Here is a 23,094-nt window from a genome sequence, read left to right on the forward strand (position 1 = left end):
GAGAAAGAAAATACCTTTTTGTTACCTGTTAGAAACATCTGCTCAAGGTTTCTAAGGGCCCAATTGATCGTCCATTTTTCAGTCTCAAGTCGACATCCAATCTGTGCGTTTCATTCGATATTGTGAATTTAGCTACTGACGTAAATTATTCATAAAAATGAATCCGGAAATGAATTGTTTTATCTGTGAAAATCCATTGCAAACTTTACCAATCGTTCGAATAAAGCAAAAAGCAATAGATACACTAATAAGTTGTAGTAAAACTTTAAAAGATAAGAAGTGGAGTTATCTGAAGAATAAAACTGAACTAGATGTGCATAAAAAGTGCCGGGATGAGTATACTTACTCTGCAAAACGTAATTCTAGTTTAGTTTCACCGTCAACATCTCGACATTCACCACGTGGTTGTAATGATTTCAATTTTAAAACTTTGTGTTTGTTTTGTGCAAAACCATGGCAAGGCAAGAAAAAAGAAGCTAAATATTTAGTCAGAGCCGATGAAATGAAATTAAAATTAATGGAAGTTGCGGAAGAAAGAAACGATGAACAGGGTCAAATTATTAGAAATCGTATAATTGATATTGAATCTTTAGTTGAAGTCGGTGCTCGTTATCACAAACAGTGTTACAATGATTTTTGTAATGTACGAAAAACTGAACCGTCTGAATCAAAAAAAGAATTACAAGATTCTTTTCTTCGTCTTTATGATTATATTGAAGGCAGTATTGACTGCCAATTTACTGTTGACCAATTATTGAACACTATGCGTTACAAGCCCTCGGAGAAAACGTTATTGAAATATCTTGAAAACCAATATGGCAGTAATATCGTTATTCACTCTTCACCAAACGAAAGTAAAACTATTTGCTACCTTGGAAATGATCAAAATACTCTCGATGATACATGGTACATGCATCGTGAAGCAGAAGAAGAAGCTGAAAACTCACGAATTATCAAAACTGCTGCGGAACTAATTCGCAAACAAATAAAAGGAACAAAGTACGATAACAAAAAAAATCCTTTTTCAGTTAAGTTTTTAGAATCAGTCAGTGATGATGTACCTTCGTATCTAAAAACTTTTCTGGATGAAGTAATTTTATTTGATGCAAACAAGAAACAAAAGCAAGGCATAGAAAATGTTAGGAGCGAGTCCAAAGATATTTCTTCCGCTACTACATCACTTACCACGGAGTCAAGTGAAAGCTTAATTGAAAACGAAAATAATGTCATTAAAGACGTGAAAATTAAAATTGATCAGATTGGAACGTCAATAGTTAAAGCTATTCGTCCGGAATCATTTTTGTCTCCACTTCATTTAGCTACTGGAATATATTTGAAGCATAAGTGTGATTCTAAAACTGCTATCAACACTTTGGCTAAATTAGGTGTTTGTGCTTCTTATGATAGTGTCGCTCTTCATGAGAAATCTGCTGTTGAATCTAATGAACTCTCAAAATTAGCTCACTGTAAGTGCATCAAAAATTGTTCGAATAGATGCCGATGCAGGAAAGCTGGGCTTCCATGTTCGTCTCTTTGTACACGTTGCAAAGGAGAAAGTTGTGATAATTGCCAAAAGGTAGCGATGGAAGTTGAGGATGTTGATGAAGGAAACAGTTTACAAAATGAAAATGAAGATGATAGTGCCTGTGCTGACTATGCTGTATTTATTGGACAAATTTTGGAATCTTTACTGGGGGACGAAGAGAACGATGAAGATTTAACACGAGAAGAAACTGAAGTCACTGTGAAAGAAGAAACTGATGAGCCACCATCAAAGAAACGTTTGAAAAAATAAATGTAATGTAAAATAAGATGAAAAAAAAATATATTATATGTTAATGACTACTTATAAATAAATTTTGTTAAATGAAACACAATTTAAAGATCATTATTCCTTTCTAATACGCTTAAGCTAATAAATTTTGGAAAAATTTTTTGCTTACATAGTAATATTCGGAATTTGGAGTATAATGAAGTAAGATTAAAATGTAAAAGGTAAAAATGTTTGGTAATTAACAATAAATAACAAGATGCTTGAATGAGTTAGTCATATTTTTAATAGTTGATAAGATATTTAAGCATTAAATTGCTATTTTTCATAAAAAATTGCTATAAATTTAATAAATAATTTAGTAACAACTATACTTTTCAGCTGGATTTGTTCTTTAACTAATGGAAAATAAATTATAATAACTTTAAGGATGATAAATTAGGTAAGAATGAAGAAATTACAGAGAACGTATTCTTAAAAATAAAAATAAAAATAAAAAAAAATCTAAGTACGGTAAAAATTTATTTGTTTGTAATAAATTGTTTGTTATATAAACAATTGAAAATTAAATAAAACAAAAATTTTTTTCAAAAACAAAAACAAGTAATGATTGAAAAAAATATGGTTCTTAAAAAATAAATTAAAAAAATTATTTCTATGCAGCTTCTGATGATAACATAAAAACGGATCATTAATGATATTTCAAAAAATATTTTTTTTTCGATGATTATTTTAAGTTTTTAATTTTGCAACTGCGTGAATTATTAATAAAAAACTGAAAAATAAAAACTTTTTAATTTTTACAACGGGGATCTATTTTGACGTCTTTCAAAAATTGCTTCAAGAGTGGAAAAAAATCTCAAATTTGTAGTTTAAAAATTACCACACTTGCAATGTTTATGTTCAGACAGAAAAAAATTATTAATTAACAATGCATAACTAATTAAAAAATTATGATAAAACTTAAATTTTATATTTAATATGTTAAAATAATTTTTATCAATAAAGTGTCTAAAGTAAGCGTCCCTGATTAAAAAAACGAATTAAAAAGTATTGAAAATAACGAAATTTGAATTTTTTTCAATACTTCTAAATATTTTGAATACTTTTCAATCCCTCCTCTTATGGAGAATTAACATTGACAATTGTTTTGAATACTTTTTTTTAATCAGGGGTGGCTTACGCAAGCAAGAGTGCTCGTTTTCGGCCATATTTTTATCCCTCTGGGAATTCCGGGAGTCAAGATTTTTTTTTTAGGAAATTTCCTCCTTTTTTTGAATCTTTTTTAAAATTTGAAATATCTTTATTAGTTTTTTAGATATTTGCAAAAAAACTAAACCCCTTTTTTTATTAAACCGCTTTTAGAAAGTTTAAAATCGAAATTATAATTAAATGCTGAAGATACGAAAAAATAAGTTACTTTTTTTGAAGGAAATTTTATTCTTTACAAAAATGGTTTTTATTATTTTCTCGGTATCTCTTATCTTCCAGCCAGAATTCTAACTCAAACTAAATATAATATAGCGATTAATCTTTAGAATTATAAAAATATCTTTTTTTTACAAACTGGCGCGTTGAAAAAAGAAAATTATCAATTTCCAATAAAAATTTCAGCCTTGAATTGTTTATAAAGATTTAAAATATTTATTTTTTCTAATTTCAAGTGCGTATAACCCGTCAATTTCCAAGAAAATAACAAAGTTTGTAAATGATTAGGTGGGAAGATTTAACAGAAGAATGCAGACTGATGCGCTTAGAAAGTTCGACAGCAAAAATCCGTCTCACCGCTGAAGTTTTCATGGAATTCGGCGCAATCTTTTACATCGCAGCAGCACTACGAGAAGCTCGTTTCCTGGGTCTCAATATGTTCATTGAAAATCTGGTTACTTTGGAAATTTATGATAACAATACAATCACAAAAAAAAAATTATCTAAAATAAATGAACCTTTCAGATGACAGCGCCATCGCGAGTGATGTTTCTCTTTTCCTGCTGCATCCTTCTGTCATTTCCATTCCTAAGGATGGCTTGCCAAGACAAAGTGGAAGACATTCTGGCCGTAGTGGTGATGTTGACAACGGCTCCATACTTTCTTTTCTTCTGCCGAGGGTTCAAAACAGTCGGGCCCTTCGTGGTGATGATCTACCGCATGATAATGGGAGACCTTCTGAGATTCGTCTCCATCTACTTGGTCTTCGTAATGGGATTTTCTCAAGGTTCTATCTTTTTTTTCCCATTTTTTATGGTTAATGTTTAACATGTAACCTAATAGTACAATTTATAACTCAACCATAAATCACAAATTACAACGCAAGTTAGACAACGAAAGTTGATCTACTGACCCGGTGTTAATTGGAATCTAGCGTTGCGTCCTCAATATTGTAATTCACGGAAAGCATTATTTTGTCCAATTGTAAAGTCTCATAAAAGTTTATAAATATCTGTGAGCTTAGACGATCATAGAAAGAATTTATTCTTAATCTAGCTAAATTAAACTTTTTTAACTGAAGAAAATATTTATTTTTATAATGAAATAAAATTTTCTTGAGTTAAAAATAATTTTCTTGTCTCAAGAAAATTTATTCTTTTTCTGAAACGGCTTCGATCTTCTTTACAATATTCTTAACTCCGGGAAAAACGGATTAGATCTGGCCATATATAAACAGATCTGGCTAAATCTTTAAATTGTCTCTATCTGACGAGATCTGGCCAAATATATAATCAGATCTGACCAGATCTGGTTTGTTCTTCAAATTGCCCGGGTAAAAAAGATTATATATAATTATATATACTCAAACATAATTATATATGAAAAATGGCCCTATATAATTATATAGAATTATTTCCATAAAAAAAAAATGGCTCGCACTGGAATCGAACGTTGGACCTGGCGCTTGAAAGTCTAATTCATTACCTGTTTACCTATGAGGCTTTCTTGAAGAGTGAAGTTTGTAATAACTAGGGGAAGGACGGGCAAAACGGATATGTTAATTTAAAAATGAAATAACAAATATATATTATAATCATATCCATTCTTAACTTTGGCTAATAATTTTTTGGGTAATTGAAGTTTATAATTAAAGTAAAATAAAAATAATAACAAAGAAATTCTTCTTCGAAATTAAAAAAAAAAAAAAAAGTCAACATTATCCGTTTTCCCTACCACGGGCGGGCAAAATGAATACTCAGGTCGCGTAAAACGAATACTGATTGGAAAATACATTTCAATCAAAACAATCGTCGCAAAAATATCAACCGCGTCCTGAATGTGAAGAAAAAAAATCAAATCTGCATCGTCCTTAACAACATTAAACTAAGTACTGTATACTTACGATTTAAAATTTTTTTTTTTTCCTAAATTTCAATATTTATAAAAAAAATTCCCACAAGTATGCAAAACCAATGCTTTATCGATAACGGTAAGTGTAGTTACATAATAGATTGATAGATTGCTGTCTAAAATGTTTCTATCGACCGACCAGCGATTTAAAACGATTATTCATTTTACCCGCCCTCTCCGTCTTGCCCGTCCGTCCCCTACAAGTAATGCAAATCGTATTCATGATCGATGCGTAATGAACAAAATTTTTTATCAAATTTGCAAGTTATTAATTGTCAATATACGCTGATAGAAAGATTTATTATCTATTAACCCTAATAGCCACGCTTTGATTAAAAGTAGTTGGATTTCAGCAGTTACAGTTAACTTGACATCAAGTTTGCCGTAAATTTTTACAGTACAACAGTTGTAAACAAATTGACTAAAATCTACAGCCCCAATTTGAATACAAGTTAACACCGAATTTTTGGTTAAATTGTACTACAATTTTACTACAACTTGAATAAAATACTTGTACTGCAAGTCTTGACGTCAAATTGCAGTGTAACTTGTAGACAACTTAAGTAAAAACGTTTGGTTTGCAACTTTTTTCATCAAGTTGGCTACAAATTTAGGCAGTAGATTGAATAAAAGTTTGAGTTAAAATGGCTATCAGGGAACAAATTAATTTATTCGAAGACAATTGTTTAATTTATTAAATTCTAATAAATCAACAGACTCGATAGAGCCTGGCGCCAAGTTCCGTTCTCAAGCCAGACTACCGAGTGTGTATATACCGTAAGCAGAACGGTTTTTTGAGGTTACAAATTTTTTTTCAAATTTATTTTGATTTTTTTTTTTATATGATATTTTATAATAGTAGTTCATGCTTCTTATTACGCGTATTACTTGATTATTATCAATTATCTTTATAATTTCTATTTAAAATTATTAAAAATAATCAGCACAAACTATAGCGACCCAGATTTTTAGATTTTAACTTTTTTCTTATGTAAAAAGCTGACGGCCAGAGACTAAATAATATAAGGATTGAAACTCTATTCTTGGTGGAAGTAATTTTTTCTTAATTCAAATTATCATAAAAACTTGATACACTAAATTTTTATATTTGATCAAGATTTTTAGACACTTTAGGGAAGCAGCGCCACCTAATTCAGCTACGAAAAAAATTTTCTCACCTTGAGAAAATTTTTCTCTTAAATATTTGATATCCATTTTATATTATTTTAGCATGCAATTATACATATTGAATTAAAAAAAAAATTAGGAAAACGGTTGACCCTGAAGGCCATCCCTGCAACTTCCCGTGCACTCCATACCTGGACGCTTCAAATTGCAATTATGCCGTTTTTGAGCTCTTCGAGCTCAAAAATACAGTTCATGTGTTGTTTTGAACTCTCCGAGCTCAAACAGGTAACTTTTCTATGCTTTTGAGCTCTCCGAGCTCAAAAGTCTGATAGAAGTTTAATAAAACACTATTTTTTGAATTTTCAAACCGCAATAACTTTTGAATGGATAAACCGATTTTTACGCGGTTAGCGGCATTCGACACAGTTTTTCAAATTCTATGATACATTTTTAAACAGAAATTGATAAGACCGGAAGTTTCGGTGTAATGAAAAAAAAACACTTTTTTTCGATTTATTTCGTCAACGATAATTCACGAACGAATCAACCGATTTTAACCAAATTAGTGGCGATCGGCGTGGTTTTTTTATGTTAAAAGCTGATTAGTTTTTGGAATAGATCGGTCGAGCCGTGTGAAAGTTATTAAAAAAAAACCACATTTGGAAAATTTTTTTTTTGCAGTTTTTTTAAGATTTCTCAAAATCTATCGGTCTGAATTGGTCCAACTTGTATTAAAAATCTAAGTTTAGTCGAACCGTTTCAAATGGTACCAACCGCGATCAAATCGGTCAAGCCGTTCAAAAGTTATGAGAGGTTTACATCCACACACACACACACACACACACACCATCGTGAGAACAGTCAGCGAAGCTTCCTAGGACCTCAAAACGTCTAGATCTGATGAAAACTCGATTTTTGAAAAACGGGGTAAAAACAATAACTTTCCGATTTTTGGAAATTTTCAATTTTCTTAGCGGGAAGTTAAAAATGATTCAATATTATTTGATCTTCCCATTTGACTTGTTACATTGTAAATCCAAGTGTTTTAACAAAAGACACATAAAATGTTTTGTTCCTATCTTAAGGTAGTACTACCGTTACCACAAGAGTCAAATCCCAAAACCTAAACTTATTTGATTAACGTAGTAGATTTACCTATACTAAATCACGTTGGAGAAAGAGAGACAGAGATAAATTTTGAATGTTTTTTATTAATAAATATTCTCATATTCTTGGAAACTATACTGATTGTTATTAAATATGTTCGAGATGTTATTTTCTCTCGTTTTCTTGATTTTTATAAGAATCTGAACGTCCAGTTTTGTGAAATAAAATAGTCTGTGATTTTCCATAAGGATCAATGGTAAAAGCAAAAATATGTAGATATTAATATCTTTTTTTCAGGACTTGCCAGGCTTCCAAAAATTTTACTGCTTAATTATGATATTATAAAGTACCAATATGCCAAATTTCATTAAATTCTGAACGTCAATTTTAAAACCGGTAGTACTACCTTAAAGCATTGTAGTCACTTTTAAAACACTTCCATGTGTTTTAATCTCCCATGTTAAATGCTCATTTGTAGTCACTTTTAAGACACTTCGATTTACAGTGTAGTCAATAAAAATATTAATGAAAATTTACTATCACGATATTTAATTTTTTGGAGCAAGAGAGAAATTTTGTCAAGACAAGAAAATTTATTTTTATCAAAACAAAAAGATTTTCTTGTCTTAAATAAATTTTCTTGGATCAACATCCGTATTTATTATAGCAAGAGAATTAATTTTGTTGAAATAAGTGAAATTTCTAGTGTCAAAAAAAAAATTTTTTTTCGTTCAAGAAAATAATTAGGAAGAAAAATATTTTCTTGGTTCAAGTGAACCTTTTTTTCTCTGCTCTAATTCCATATTTAAGCGCTCAAAATTGCACTTATTATGTTTTTGAGCTCTTCGAGCCAAAAATTATTATTTTCGTGCCATTTTGAGCTCTCCGAGCTCAAAAGTCTGATAAGTCTAATAAAACACTATTTTTTGAATTTTCAAATCGCAATAACTTTTGAATGAATGAAGTTTTTAAAGCCTCATAAAGAATTTGCAAGCTTAAATTGATCGAACTAGGAATTTCGAAGTAATTCCGAAAAAAACACTTTTTTCGGTTTTCTTTCGACAACAATTACTCACGAGCGAATAAACCGATTTCAACCGGACTGGTAGTGATCGGCGTAGTTTTTTTTATGTTAAACGCTGATTAGTTTTTGGAATCGATCGGTCAAGCCGTTTGAAAGTTATTCCAAAAAAACCACATTTGAAAAGTTTATTTTTTAGTTTTTTTGAGATTTCTCCAAATGTCTCGTTGCGAATCGGTCTAAATTATATTCAAAATCTAAATTTAGTCAAGTCCCTTTCGAATGGTGCCAACCGCGATGAAATCGGTCAAGCCGTTCAAAAGTTATGAGAGGTTTATATTCGGCCACACACACACACACACACACAAAAATATGTTTGCAAAAAACTGCTTTAAAAATATTTGTTCTTGATTGTAGCAAAAATAAAAAGTTTTGAAAATTATTTTCTTGATTCAAGAATTTTTCTTTTGATTCAAGTTAATTTTTTTTCAGTCTACGGATAATAAATTTTCATTGGCAAAAAAAACTTTAGCTATAAACTTGTGCATATATTATGCATGCATACATTATAGTTTATTTAATATTAATATTTAGGTCACAAAAGGCATTCACGCCGGAGGGTTGATGGAGATAGAACTAAACTAGAATATGTTATGCTAACATTATGCACGGAGCATAGAGCTGAGCATTAAGGAACATTAAAAAAGGACATTAAACCGTTAAATCGTTTGAGAGGTGACCAAAGGCGGTGTTGACGTAGATCACGCTGTAAATTACTCCCCATCATTCAAACGCCGTGAATAATTAGTCAGACTAATACGGTTAAATGAGAAACCATAAAGATCAAGGTTCACTGGATCAGATTTTAAATAACTGTTATTAGTTATTATACTTTCGAACTATATTACTGGAAAATTATGGTGACAATTCACGGAAAAATTTAATTTATAACTAGGATTTATTAGTTTTAAATACCAGCTGAGTTCCTCTAGTAAAATTGTAAAAATTATATTATTTTTGAGAATAGCAACTATTACAGTTTCACTTAAAACTTTTGACAGTTCATACATTAAAAAAAAAATTAATTTGAAACAAGACAAAAAAAGTTTGGAAAATCCAAAAGTGCACGACTCATAATGCTCATTTAATTATGAAATATAAAAAAAAAAAAAAAAAACTTAAGTCGTTCAAAATTAATTGCCGAAAAAACAGCTGTAGTAGGAAGGTACTGTACAAGCGCTCCTGGTGGAATAAAATGTACATAATATCTATAGATATAGATATATCACCATCCATGTTAATTTTACATGGATATATATAGATATACAGTCTTGTAGTTTTTGTTTTTTATTAATTGCAATTAAACGACACTGAATTAATTAATCATTCGCATTCAGTGACCTACAATCGTCGATTAGAATTTAAAAAAAAAAAATTTAACTCAAATAATGGATTTTTTCACAAGTTACGGTGTTTTCGGGTTTCACACATGACGGACAGGAAAATTTTTTGACCTATTTTGGTGTTTTTTTCCAATTCTATTGCAGTAAATCAATTTTTAAAAAGTATGAAATTAATCTCCATTAAATTATCTCGACAATAGTATGCAAAATATCTTGATTCCGTGAACTAACAAGGCTATAATAATAAAAATAGCCGCCAAAATGAGGCGAAAAAAATTTTTCGATCGTAAAGCACTCTCTGATGCTTCGCATCATGAGTCGTGCAATTCTTGAACCAAGAAAATAATTTTGAAAACTTTTTATTGGCTTGAATCAAGACGAAATATTTTTGAAGCAAGTAAAATTTAATTCAAGTTAATTTTTTTTCTGTACAATAGTAAAAGGTTTAAATCTTTAAATTTTGTTCTCGTATTTAATATCTCACACTAATTTTTCGTATAAATTATTTATATTTCGATAACTAAGCTTAAAAGTTTGAGAATTACAGTATAAGCTGTTATAATTCACAGTATATTTATTATTCTCGATAATTAGTAGCTCACACTTTAAATCTTATTCTTACAATTAAAAATACACAGAAAGAATGGTTCACTTGAACCAAGAAAATATTTTTCTTGCTAATTATTTTCTGTGGGCAAAAAATTTTTGACACAAGAAATTTCACTTATCCCAACAAAATTAATTCTTTTGCTTCAAAAATACATATCTTGATCCAAGACAATTTTTAAATCAAGAACCGACATTTTCTTGTTTTGGGAAAATTTTTCTCTTGCTCCAGAAAATTAAGTTCTTGGAGCCAGAAGTAAATTTTCTTGTCTTGAGAAAATTTTCTCTTGCTCCAAAAATTAAATATCTCGATAATAAATTTTCATTAATATTTTTATTGACGAACATGTCAAATGGGAAGATCAAATAATATTGAACCATTTTCTTTCATTCAATATGTATAATTGCGTGCTAAAAATAATCTAAAATGGGTATCAAATATTCAAGAGAAAAATTTTTCTCAAGGTGAGAATATTTTTTCTCAGCTGAATAAATAGGTGGCGCTGCTTCCCTAAAAGTATCTAAAAATCTTGATCCAATATATAAAATTACAATATTGTATCAAGTATTTATGATAATTTGAATTAAGAAAATTACTTCCACCAAGAATAGAATTTCAAGAAAAATTATTTATATTTCGGTCAAGACAACTTCGGTCTTCCTTCGGGCATCCGAAAATTTACTTGAGCCAAAAATTTTATTCTCCAGTCACAGAAATCTTTTTCTGTGTACATTTATTCTCATAAAACCAAAAAATTCATCACCGATAAATCGAAATTTTTCCAGTTTCAGTTAATTAACTATCAATTTCATCAATAAATAACTGGTGAAAAATAATAAGTAACTTCTAGTTCAAACTTTCATCCAACTAAAAGTACATTATAAACTTTAAAATTAGATATTTCTAATTGTCATTGCCGTATTACAATATATAGTCTCAATTATTACAGTGTAAAGTGTAATATTTGTAGTTTTTTTTAGGAGGGACCTGTTTTTACTCTAGAAACTCTAATTTATCCTCTTTTTTCCGGGAAGAAAATAATTTTTAATAATTTCTTGAATAAAGCTGAAAAATTATTGAGCCAATAAATTTTTTTAAGGGTATTCTGGTCTAGAAGCTTGAATTTAAGGTAATTTTTTAAAAAAAAAGACAATCAATATTTTTAATATTCATTTTTTTTTATGATATTTATTAATATTTTAAGAATACAGGAAAAAAAGTAAAAAAATTCAATAATTTGAATTTTATAAATGACGGATTGTGTTCTTCTTTATTTAATTAGTCATTTTTGTAATTAGAAAATATTTTTTTAAAATTGAAAATAATTAATCATTTTTTCTAGAAGGATAAAATTGATGATTGTTTTGTAAAAATTAATTATTTAAATAATAATAACAATGTCAGTGATAAAATATTTATTTTTACCAAAATTGCTCTCAAAATTTATGTTATTAATTTTTTGAACAATTTTAAATTAATAAAAAATTTTTCATTAATTAAAAAAAAATTTAGAATTAGAAAAATTACATTTTTGGTTAAAAATGGGCTGAAAATTGCGTCAGCAAAACAGCCATATTTCCGAAAATAACTTGAATTTTCTAAAAACCTTCTAAAGACATATTTTTAGAGGGTTAAACTTTGAAAATATGAAAAAAAAATCAATTTTCCCAAATTTCTAGACCAGAATACCATCATAAATAAATTAAACTTGCTTCTAAAATATTTCTCCTTTATTCAAGATCATCAAGCTCTTTAAAATTATTTTCTTTCGTTATTTTTTCTCTTGGGTCAATTTTTTATTAGTGTATAAAATAACTAGAATTAGAATAGTAATTTTAATAAATTATTCTCTTTTTTCCGTGCCATGCTTCGGATCTCGGATCCCGTCACCATGATTACGATTATTGATCATTGGTCAGTCATAGTTATTATATGACATTAGCTAAACGCTGACAATTATGATCTAGGTCTCGATGATTATTAATTAACATTGACACGCTTACTGCTCATTGCTCATTGCTTATTACATTTGTGCAGACAATAATGTTTAATGATATGATTTATAATATTCGATTGCAGAATGTAATACGGTGTCGCCTTTCTTCTACTGTGCCAAGGTCAATGCGAATTACGAGGAAAAAGGAATGCAGATGATCTTATCTTTCGGTTAAATTGTGCAAGATGTTTATTATTGTTAACTTAGTTCGCTAATTCCAATCTTTATTCGATGATTTATCGCTGGGATTTAATTGTGTCGTCAATGTACTGGCTAATTATGATGTTGATAGGTGATAATGATACGTAACAATAGAAGTTAGCTTTCACTGTCATTAAAAGAGATTAATGATGGATATATTACTATCGGTAGATCTTTTTATTGATGGTGTAATTAAGATGGATCTAATCTTTTTTAGTAAGCTGGATAATTTGAAAACAATGTTATTTAATTGTGTAATTTTGTGAGTAGGATTGTTGGCTGTGAAGAGGTTGGCGCAACGAGCAGTGAGTGTGTTTTAGAACACGAGCGCGAAAAACTTTATCTATTAAGTTTATACAAAAATAAATTTTATTTATATGATAAAATGGGTTTTCTAGTTAAATTTAGTAAAATTGAAAAGTTCGACATGAATTTGACTTTTAAAGATTTCATATGCTTTTTTAAGATAGTTCATTTATTATTATAACTTTTCGGAGTTCTTATAAATAGATTTTAATTTCAAACTAGATGAGATTTATTTATTTTTATTGTTTTGTACACATCAATGTCAATAGATATGTCAAATATTAATCCATTATTTTTTTCATTTAATTGAAAAAAAAATTGTCAAATTTTCTAAAATAAAAAAAAAATTTTTTTTCAATTAAATAAAAAAAATATTTTAAAAATCGGCCCTGTCCGGGATGAGCGAAATAGTTGTCAAATTGATTGAAGTTTTTTTTAAGAAAAAAAAAGTAAAAAAAAAAAAGTGACGAACTTTGAAAAAATAACGATTTTGCTAAAAAAAAACCGATTATTTCATAGAATTGATCATATTTAATTTTTTTCGTGTATTTTTTCGAAAAGTTCATTTAAAAACAAAAATTAAAAATAAAGGTACCCAAAGGTCAATGTCTAAAAAAGTTATGGCTATTTGAAAATAAAAAAGCCATTTTTTTGAAAAATTCATAACTTTTTTTGGGTTGGATAAACAAATTTTAAAAAATTCTGAAAAATGTCTTTCAAAGGGTAGAAAAGAATAGAAAAGTTTCAGCTAAATCTGAAGGGGTCGGGTTCAAAAGTGGTCGATTTGGCACGGAATACCCCATTTATTATAAAATGGGTTTATTTATTTATTTATTATGCCAAGGCTAATTGCCATATGGGTTTCTATAGTTTAATTTGGTATCAGAAAGTTTTAGTAACTTGAATTTAAGTACAAGTCAGGGACAATCCACCTTGGAATGCCTATAACAGAGAAGTTTCCCAGTAATGCAATCAGAAATTAGAAATATCGCCTTAGATTCCATAAGGGCGTATAAAATTTTTTTTTGCATTTCTGCAAATTTCGGATGAAAATACGTCGATTCCCGAAAAAAAATTTTTATATGCCCTTATGGCTTTTCACGGGTATTTTTTGCCGGTATACGCCCTTATGGCATCTGAAACGCGATATAATAATCATTGGAAAAAAATTTATCGAAATTTCTAAAGCCTAATCTGACTTACTCTTATAAGCGAGCAACCCAAACACAAACTGTAATTCTTTATACAATGTATTAAACTCTATCTTTAAGTCATCTGTACTAGTCAAAAAGAAAATTAGTGCAAGTAAAAGGCAATTTTCACCTTGGTATAGTCATAGTATTAAGGCTGATCTAAGATTAAAAGAAACACTTAGACGCACTGATAGAAGGATTTATTTGTATTAAAAAAATATTTGTTAATAGTTAACAAATCATTTATTAGAGACCATTTTTTAGTATCAAACAAATATTTCTTAGTATTTAAAATGATTTGTTTGTATTTAATAAATCAGATATTCATTTATTAAATATTAATAAATCTTTTTAAATACTAAGAAATATTTGTTAAGGACTAAAAAGTGGTCTCTAATAAATGATTTGTTAAATATTAACAAATATTTTTAACTATAAACAAATCCTTCTATCAGTGCGTAAATTGACAACACTCGGGTCACTAGGGTGTCTATCCAATGTGACCTGGGTGTTGTATTTGATAATAAATTGAATTTTCAGCCGCACATTAGCAAGGTTGTTACAGCGTCATGGAAAATGTTAGGCTTTGTAACCAGATCAAGTCGCAACCTAGTAACTGTTAAAGCTATTAAATCTATTTATTTTTCCCTGGTTAGGTCGCGTCTTGAATATGCCGCAGTTGTATGGTCTCCAATCTATGAGATATACAGTAACAAAATTGATAAAGTCCAACATAAATTTCTCAAGTTCATGTCCTGGAAAATGGATCGTGTTTATCCTAAACCAGGCATGGATAGGAAAGAGCTTTGTAGTAGATTCCATATGATTACATTAAAAGATCGTAGACTCTGTGCATGCGCCATCTTCTTGACGCGGCTGATTCAGGGGAAGATGGATTGTGAACGTCTGGCAGACTCTATCACTATTACTTTTAGAGCCCCGACCTGGAGGGATAGTACTCCCTTCCAGCTTCCACTCGCTGGCACCAACTTTGCTACATCTGCCCCCATATACCGATTAATAAGTGCCTTCAATACTTTTTACAAGATAGATAACAGTTTGGATGTTTATAAAATAAGTAGTTCTGAATGTTTTTCAAAACTTTGTATGTCAAACATTGTATAAACTGGAGCAAAATATTTACTTTTGATATTTAATTATATAGTGACTTATCATAATAATAATTTTAAATTAAACACTTTGTATTAAATTGTATGTAACATGGAACCCGATTAATGGCTTTGCTGTAGGGTTCATTGAACTGATAAAAATAAAAATAAAATAAAAATAAGAGTAAGTATACTTAATCTTGACACACGGGCATGTGTAACAATGAAAATTCTAAATTTCTAAAATAATAATAATCTAATCAATTGTTTGGCCTGAAAACCTTGTAGGGGGTGCAAAAACAATCAGATTGGTATATAATAATAATCATGATAAATAAATTTATCAAGAGTTTTAAAGCCTATCGTATGTTATTTTCTGTTAATCTTTAAACGCAAAGATATAAATTTGAAAATTCTAAATTTCTAAAAAAATAATAAAATAATCAACTCTTTGGTCTAAAAACCTTGTAGAGGATGCAAAAACAATTGAATTTATTCAAGCGAAATTTACTCAAAAAGCACCCAAACTATATTGTGACGGGGATATTTTTATTTAAAAAAAGGATTTTTATTGTTTAAATTGGTTCCATCAGAAAAGTTTTGATCAGAATTTTAAAGATTTCATATTCTTTTCTAAAATATTTTATTTATTATGACAACTTTTGGGAGTAATTATAAATAGATTTTAATTTTAACTGCTTCAATTTGTTAAAATTTGAAGTTTTATTAACCCGGAAAAAAAAGTTACACACGATTAACTAATCTGACTATTATAATATAAATATAAACTTTATGAGTTCATTCAATGCAAGTATTATCTGGCAAAAAACGTAATACCACTATTGATAACAATTAATAAATAATAATAACTCTTTATCAATTCCAGCATACTACATAATATACTTATCATTCGACGATCCACAAACACCCGAGGGTATCGATGACACTGTGAGTAACCCAATGCCCTCGCCAATGGAAAGCGTCATGGCTATGTTTTTAATAAGTTTATCAAATTTCGGCGATTACTACAGTACATTTGAGCGCACTGCTTACGAAATGGAAGCTAAGGTATTAAATAATAATAATAACAATAATAATGACTTAAAATTCGATTTTTGATCGTAATCAGATAATTTTATTAGACCAAATGTTTAGAAAAGTTTAAAATTTCATTTAAAAGCTTTCTTTTAACGATACAAAAAAATCATAGGAAACCTTTTTTGTAGAAATTTTTATTTCCTATAAAAAAAATATTCTTATCAATTTTTCGCTATCTCTTATCATTTAATCACAATTTCAACTTAAAATTCGATTTTTCATACACAGAAAAAAAGGTTGACTTGAGCCAAGAAAATATTTTTCTATCTAATTATTTTCTTGAGCGAAAAAGAAATTTTTTTTGACAAAAAATTTCACTTATTCCAAGAAAATTAATTCTCTTGCAAGAAATACGTATCTTGATCCAAGAAAATTTATTTAAGTCAAGAAAATCTTCTTGTTTTAAGAAAATTTAGTCTCTTGCTCCAAAAAATTAAATATAAAGATAGAAGTAAATTTTCATTAATATTTTTATTGATTAACATGTCAAATGGGGAGACCAAATAATATTTCATCATTTTTTTTCATTCAATATGTATAATTGCACGCTAAAATAATATAAAATGGGTATCAAATATTCAAGAATAGTATATTACACACCTAGGGAAGTAAAGTAAGAAATGTCTCAGATCACATGTAATTGTTGGCCGAGGCGAAGCCGAGGTCAACAAACATGTGATCTGAGACTTTCTTATTTACTTCCCGTGGAGTGTATACTATTTTTTTGTCCGACGAAGGCGGAAAGCGGCAACTTAGTTTAGCGCAGCGGGACGAAAGTTGTCACTTTCCGCCCGGAGGGCAAAATAGTATATTACACACCTAGGGGAGTAAAGTAAGAAATGTCTCAGATCACATGTAATTGTTGGCCGAGGCGAAGCCGAGGTCAACAAACATGTGATCTGAGGCTTTCTTATTTACTTCCCTAGGTGTGTAATATACTATTCTCAAGGTGAGAAAATTTTTTTCTCAGCTGAAGTGGTGGCGCTGCTTCCCTAAAGTATCTAATAATCTTGATCAAATATAACAATTTATTGTATCAAGTACACTGATAGAAGGATTTATTTGTACCAAAAAATATTTTTCAATAGTTAACAAATCATTTATTAGAGACCACTTTTTAGTATTAAACAAATATTTCTTAGTATTTAAAATGATTTGTTTGTATTTAATAAATCTGATATTCATTTATTAAATATTAATAAATCTTTTTAAATACTAAGAAATATTTATTAAGGACTAAAAAGTGGTCTCTAATAAATGATTTGTTAAATATTAACAAATATTGTTAACTATAAACAAATCCTTCTATCAGTGTATTTATGATCATTTGAATTAAGAAAAATTTCTTCCACCAAGAATAGAATTTCAAGAAAAATTTTTATTTCGGCCAACACAACTTCAGTCTTCCTTCAGGCACTCGAAAATTTTCTTGAGCCAAGAATTTTGTTCTCCAGTCAAGAAAATTTTTTTTCTGTGTATAATTTGATAAATCGTGTTTAGAAAAATTTTAAGTCAAATTTCTGGATTACCTATTAAAAATACGAAAAAATTATTAGAAAAATTTTTTCTAGAAAATTAAATTCTCTACAAGAAAGCTTCCCATCAACTTTTCGCAATCTCTACACGGAAAAAAGTAAACTGTAATAAATAATAGTCGATTTATAAAAAGTAATGATCAACTGGAAAAAATTACCATTTCAAACAGTAAAATCATGATTTTAACAATCACTTTGTAATATTTATCATTTAAATGCTACAATTTATTATTTACATGGAAGAAAATACTATTTCAAACAGTAATATTCGCTATGTGAAAGTCGAAAATGTTAAAGTATAATAATTAAGAATTTAGACTTTAATATTTATCATTTCGTACTTAAAAAATGATCGCATGATATGTAAAAAATATTAACTACAGTTACTAAATTTCTGTACAAGCAACGTCAATATTTACAAAGTAAAATGGTAAATTTTAAACGCAACGCTAAAAATCAAACTATAATTATTGATTTGCTTGGACTGGTAAAATATATATTTTAAGAATAGAATTTTTACTGTTTCAAATGTTAAATTCTCCGAATGTGAGACCTTCCCTTTCTCCTCATAGTATAGACTATATATTGAAACGGAAATTTTTACAGTTTGAAACTGTAATTTTTTAAGATAAGAGAGTCGTTATTTACTTTAGTGACAGCTATTAATCACATTTTCGATATTAAATTATAAACTGTGACTTTTATACTTTCTACATTAAGTTCTGTATTATTTACATTTGTGCCACCCCGATGTCCGCTGTACTGTTTGAAACTATAAAAATTAACCTGAATCCAAGTGAATTTTACAGTTTACATTTTTCCGTGTAATTATTTAACCAGAATTCCAACTGAAAATTGGATTTTTTACAATTTGATTAAACCATGTTTAGAGATAAGTTTAAAGTCGAAATTCTGAGCTTATAATTGGAGATACAAAAGAATCATAAGAAAAATTTTTTGTAGGAAATTAATTCTCTACAAAAAAGGTTTTTATCAATTTTTGTCTAGCTCTTATTATTTATCCGGAATATTAATTTTAAGTTTAATTTTAATCTTGTTAAAAATAGTAATAATAATAATGCGTATTAAATTGATTGATATTTAATTTTCAGTGCCTGTTTGTAGTCTACATGGCGATAGTAGCGATTTTGCTGGTAAATATGTTAATCGCTATGATGGGTAACACGTATCAGAAAATAGCCGAGACGCGCAACGAGTGGCAGCGACAGGTAATTTACATAAAAAAACAAACCTTTCAAATATAATACACTTATAAATAACTTCTTATTTAAATCCTCCAAGTTCAAGCTATAAATATAAAAAAAGCTTTTTAGTTTTTAGCTCTGATTACTTATATTAATATTGTTTTACTTTTGAGAAAGTAGAACTCGGTTTACGTAAACTCCTTGGTAATGTAATGTAATGTAGGACGGATTTTAAAAAACAACTCACATGCTGGCATACTTTTATGTTTGACAAACTTTTATTATTATAGATTTTTTATTATGGACAATTGGATGTTTGTCTGGACTTGTATCTTGAGGATTTATTGTTTGAGTGTATTGATTAGTTTTATGACTCAATAAGTTGATACTTTCATTTCATTGTCTTTTTTTCAGTAGACATAATAATTATTGATTGATATTCAATTTTGTAATTTAAATTTTATCATAAACATTTTTTGTGTGTATTCAAATAGATTAATATTGATAAACAATTTAATGAATTAAAAATTTATTAAAAGTATTAATTATAATAACAATTTATATTAATGAAAATAAAGTTAGCCGATATCTAAAAATTTTTATGTTTTTTTTCTATTAAAAAAATATTACAAAAAAATGAAAAAAAATTTTTTTCATTTGTTAAAAACTTTACAAACTATAAGTGCAATTTTTTAAAAAATATTTTTTATTTATAATTTAATAAATTAAGTAAAATAAAAAAATTAAAAAATCAAAAATATCGGCTAACTTTATTATTATAATTTTAATATTAATAGTATTAATAATCATTTCAATTTTCAGAGAATTTTATTAGAATTAGTATTTAGAAAAGACTAAAATCAAAATTCTAGGGTATTTTTGAGAAATACAAAAAAAAATCATAAGAGACCTTTTTTTGTAGAAAATTAAATTTTCTATCTAAGAGATTCTTATCAAATTTTTGCTATCTTTTATCATTTAGTCAGAATTTTAATTTCAAGTTTATATATAACTTGAATAAAATTTAACTGTGTTAAAAATAGATATGATCTATATTATCAAGAGAATAAAAAAAATTTTGTCTCTAGGATAGTCATATGATAAAATCGGTTTTTTTTAGTAAAATTTAGTGTCATTGTAAAGGTCTTGACTTGAATTTGTGCCTTTTCAAGGTTTCATATCATTCTCACCGATAGTCAATTTATTATGATAATTATTTAGGCTGCATTCGAAAATACTCTATCTCTAGATACATAATTAAGAAATGACCTTGTATCTTGTGAATTATTCATATTTTCAAAGATATAAGCTCATCCCGATGTTACACTCATCAAGACCTTTCATTTGAGTACTCACATAAATTTTTCATATATTTATATATATTATATATATATTTCACAAATACCAAATATATAAAATATATAAAAAATGTCATGTGGGTATTCAAATGAAAGGCCTCGATGAGTGTAACATCGGGATGAGTTAATATCTTTAAAAATGTCAATAATTAAAAAATGACCTTGTATCTTGCGAACTATTGACATTTTTAAAGATATAAACTCATCCCGATGTTACACGCATCAGGACCTTTTATTTGAGTACCCACATCAATTTTTCATATATTTTATATATTTTACAAAACCAAATATATAAAAAATGCCATGTGGGTATTCAAATGAAAGGTCTCGATGAGCATAACATCAAAATGAGCTTATATCTTAAAAAATCTCAATAATTAAGAAATGACCTTGTATCTTGAGAACTATTGACATTTTTAAAGATATAAGCTCACTCTGACATTACACCCATCAAGACCTTTCATTTGAGTACCCGCATCAATTTTTCATAAATTTTATATATTTCACAAATATCAAATATATAAAAAATATGAAAAATGCCATTTGGGTATTCAAATGAAAAGTCCCGGTGAGCATAACATCAAAATGAGCTTATATCTTAAAAAATCTCAATAATTAAGAAATGACCTTGTATGTTGAGAACTATTGACATTTTTAAAGATATAAGCTCACTCTGACATTACACCCATCAAGACCTTTCATTTGAGTACCCACATCAATTTTTCATAAATTTTATATATTTCACAAATATCAAATATATAAAATATATGAAAAATGCCATTTGGGTATTCAAATGAAAAGTTCCGGTGAGTGTAACATCGGGATGAGTTTATATCTTTTAAAATGTCAATAATTAAGAAATTTCTTTGTATCTTGTGAAATATGGACATTTTTAAAGATATAAGCTCATCCCGATGTTACACTCATCAAGATCTTTCATTTGAGTACCCACATTAATTTTTCATATATTTTATATATTTTACAAAACCAAATATATAAAAAATGCCATGTGGGTATTCAAATGAAAGGTCTCGATGAGCATAACATCAAAATGAGCTTATATCTTAAAAAATCTCAATAATTAAGAAATGACCTTGTATCTTGAGAACTATTGACATTTTTAAAGATATAAGCTCACTCTGACATTACACCCATCAAGACCTTTCATTTGAGTACCCACATCAATTTTTCATAAATTTTATATATTTCACAAATATCAAATATATAAAAAATATGAAAAATGCCATTTGGGTATTCAAATGAAAAGTCCCGGTGAGCATAACATCAAAATGAGCTTATATCTTAAAAAATCTCAATAATTAAGAAATGACCTTGTATGTTGAGAACTATTGACATTTTTAAAGATATAAGCTCACTCTGACATTACACCCATCAAGACCTTTCATTTGAGTACCCACATCAATTTTTCATAAATTTTATATATTTCACAAATATCAAATATATAAAAAATATGAAAAATGCCATTTGGGTATTCAAATGAAAGGTCCCCGTGAGTGTAACATCGGGATGAGTTTATATCTTTTAAAATGTCAATAATTAAGAAATTTCCTTGTATCTTGTGAAATATTGACATTTTTAAAGATATAAGCTCATCCCGATGTTACACTCATCAAGATCTTTCATTTGAGTACCCACATCAATTTTTCATATATTTATATATATATTTTATGTAAGTATATATGAAAAATATATCAAGATGCATGTGGGTACTCAAATTAAAGCTCTTGATGAGTGTAACATCGGAATGAGCTTATATCTTCAAAATATATATTATATATATGAATATATGAAAAATATATCAAAAATACATGTGGGTACTCAAATAAAAGCTCTTGATGAGTGTAAAATCGGGATGAGCTTATATCTTTAAAAACGCCAATAGCTAAGAAAGTACAATACAATTTAAGAAGAGTCATTATTTAATAAAGCAAAATTTTATTTATTTATAGTTCACTAGTACCGGCAGTCACATAGTGACTGCAAGGTTGCTAATTTTTATTAATATTATTTCTTTTTTTTTTTTTATTTTATTTACTTAAATAAATTAAGAAAAAAAAAATTTTTTTTAATTTTTAATTTCGATCATATTAAATTGTATTGTAAAAATTATTTAATCTTTATTAAAATAAATTTTCCCTAAAAATATAAACAACAATTTTAGTGGGCAAGAATTGTCTTGGTCGTTGAACGAGGTGTAAGTCCTGCTGAGAGGTTGAAAAAGCTAATGGATTATTCTCAACCAATGTCTGATGGAAGACGTGCTCTTGTACTCCGTTTACATCAATCAGTAAGATATTATTATTTATCAATTTTTATTCCCAAGAATTTTATTTAACTTATATTTTTATTTATAAAATCTTCCAAAAGAGTAAAATAAAAATTATATTTTCCAGGAAGACGATAAAGAAGAAATGAAGGAAATATTGGAAATGAAACGCACCCACGATAGACTGTACAAAAAACGGATGGCTCGGAACAAAAAAGACAAGTCTCTGAGTATAACGTGAATTTATTTTTTCACACCTAAATTTATGCTGTTCAATAATAAATAACAACTGTTTGGATCAATCTTGGGGTGAACTGTAAGCGAAATTTTCCACGAAGTCTATATGAAGATATTTATTGAAAAAATATCAACAGATCTGTTTTTTAAATTCTGTGAAAAATTTTATACTTAATTTTGTTTTAAAAAATTA

The 23,094-nt window shown here is 28.0% G+C and overlaps 1 protein-coding gene across 2 annotated transcripts in view; it reads left to right on the forward strand.

Annotated features, from left to right (window-relative positions):
- LOC123270785 (transient receptor potential cation channel subfamily V member 5) overlaps positions 1–23,054 on the forward strand; it is a 66,871-nt gene extending 43,817 nt beyond the window's left edge. For both annotated transcript variants that reach the window (XM_044736936.1, XM_044736935.1), the window contains exons 8-13: positions 3,488–3,653; positions 3,725–3,986; positions 16,068–16,249; positions 18,927–19,043; positions 22,560–22,685; positions 22,792–23,054. In XM_044736936.1, the coding sequence (XP_044592871.1) occupies positions 3,488–3,653; positions 3,725–3,986; positions 16,068–16,249; positions 18,927–19,043; positions 22,560–22,685; positions 22,792–22,905 (967 nt within the window). In that variant the 3' untranslated portion in view covers positions 22,906–23,054. The remainder of the gene's footprint in view (positions 1–3,487; positions 3,654–3,724; positions 3,987–16,067; positions 16,250–18,926; positions 19,044–22,559; positions 22,686–22,791) is intronic.
- Positions 23,055–23,094: the final 40 nt, after the last annotated feature.

Source organism: Cotesia glomerata, linkage group LG8, assembly GCF_020080835.1.
Source record: "Cotesia glomerata isolate CgM1 linkage group LG8, MPM_Cglom_v2.3, whole genome shotgun sequence".
Classification (NCBI taxonomy): domain Eukaryota; kingdom Metazoa; phylum Arthropoda; class Insecta; order Hymenoptera; family Braconidae; genus Cotesia; species Cotesia glomerata.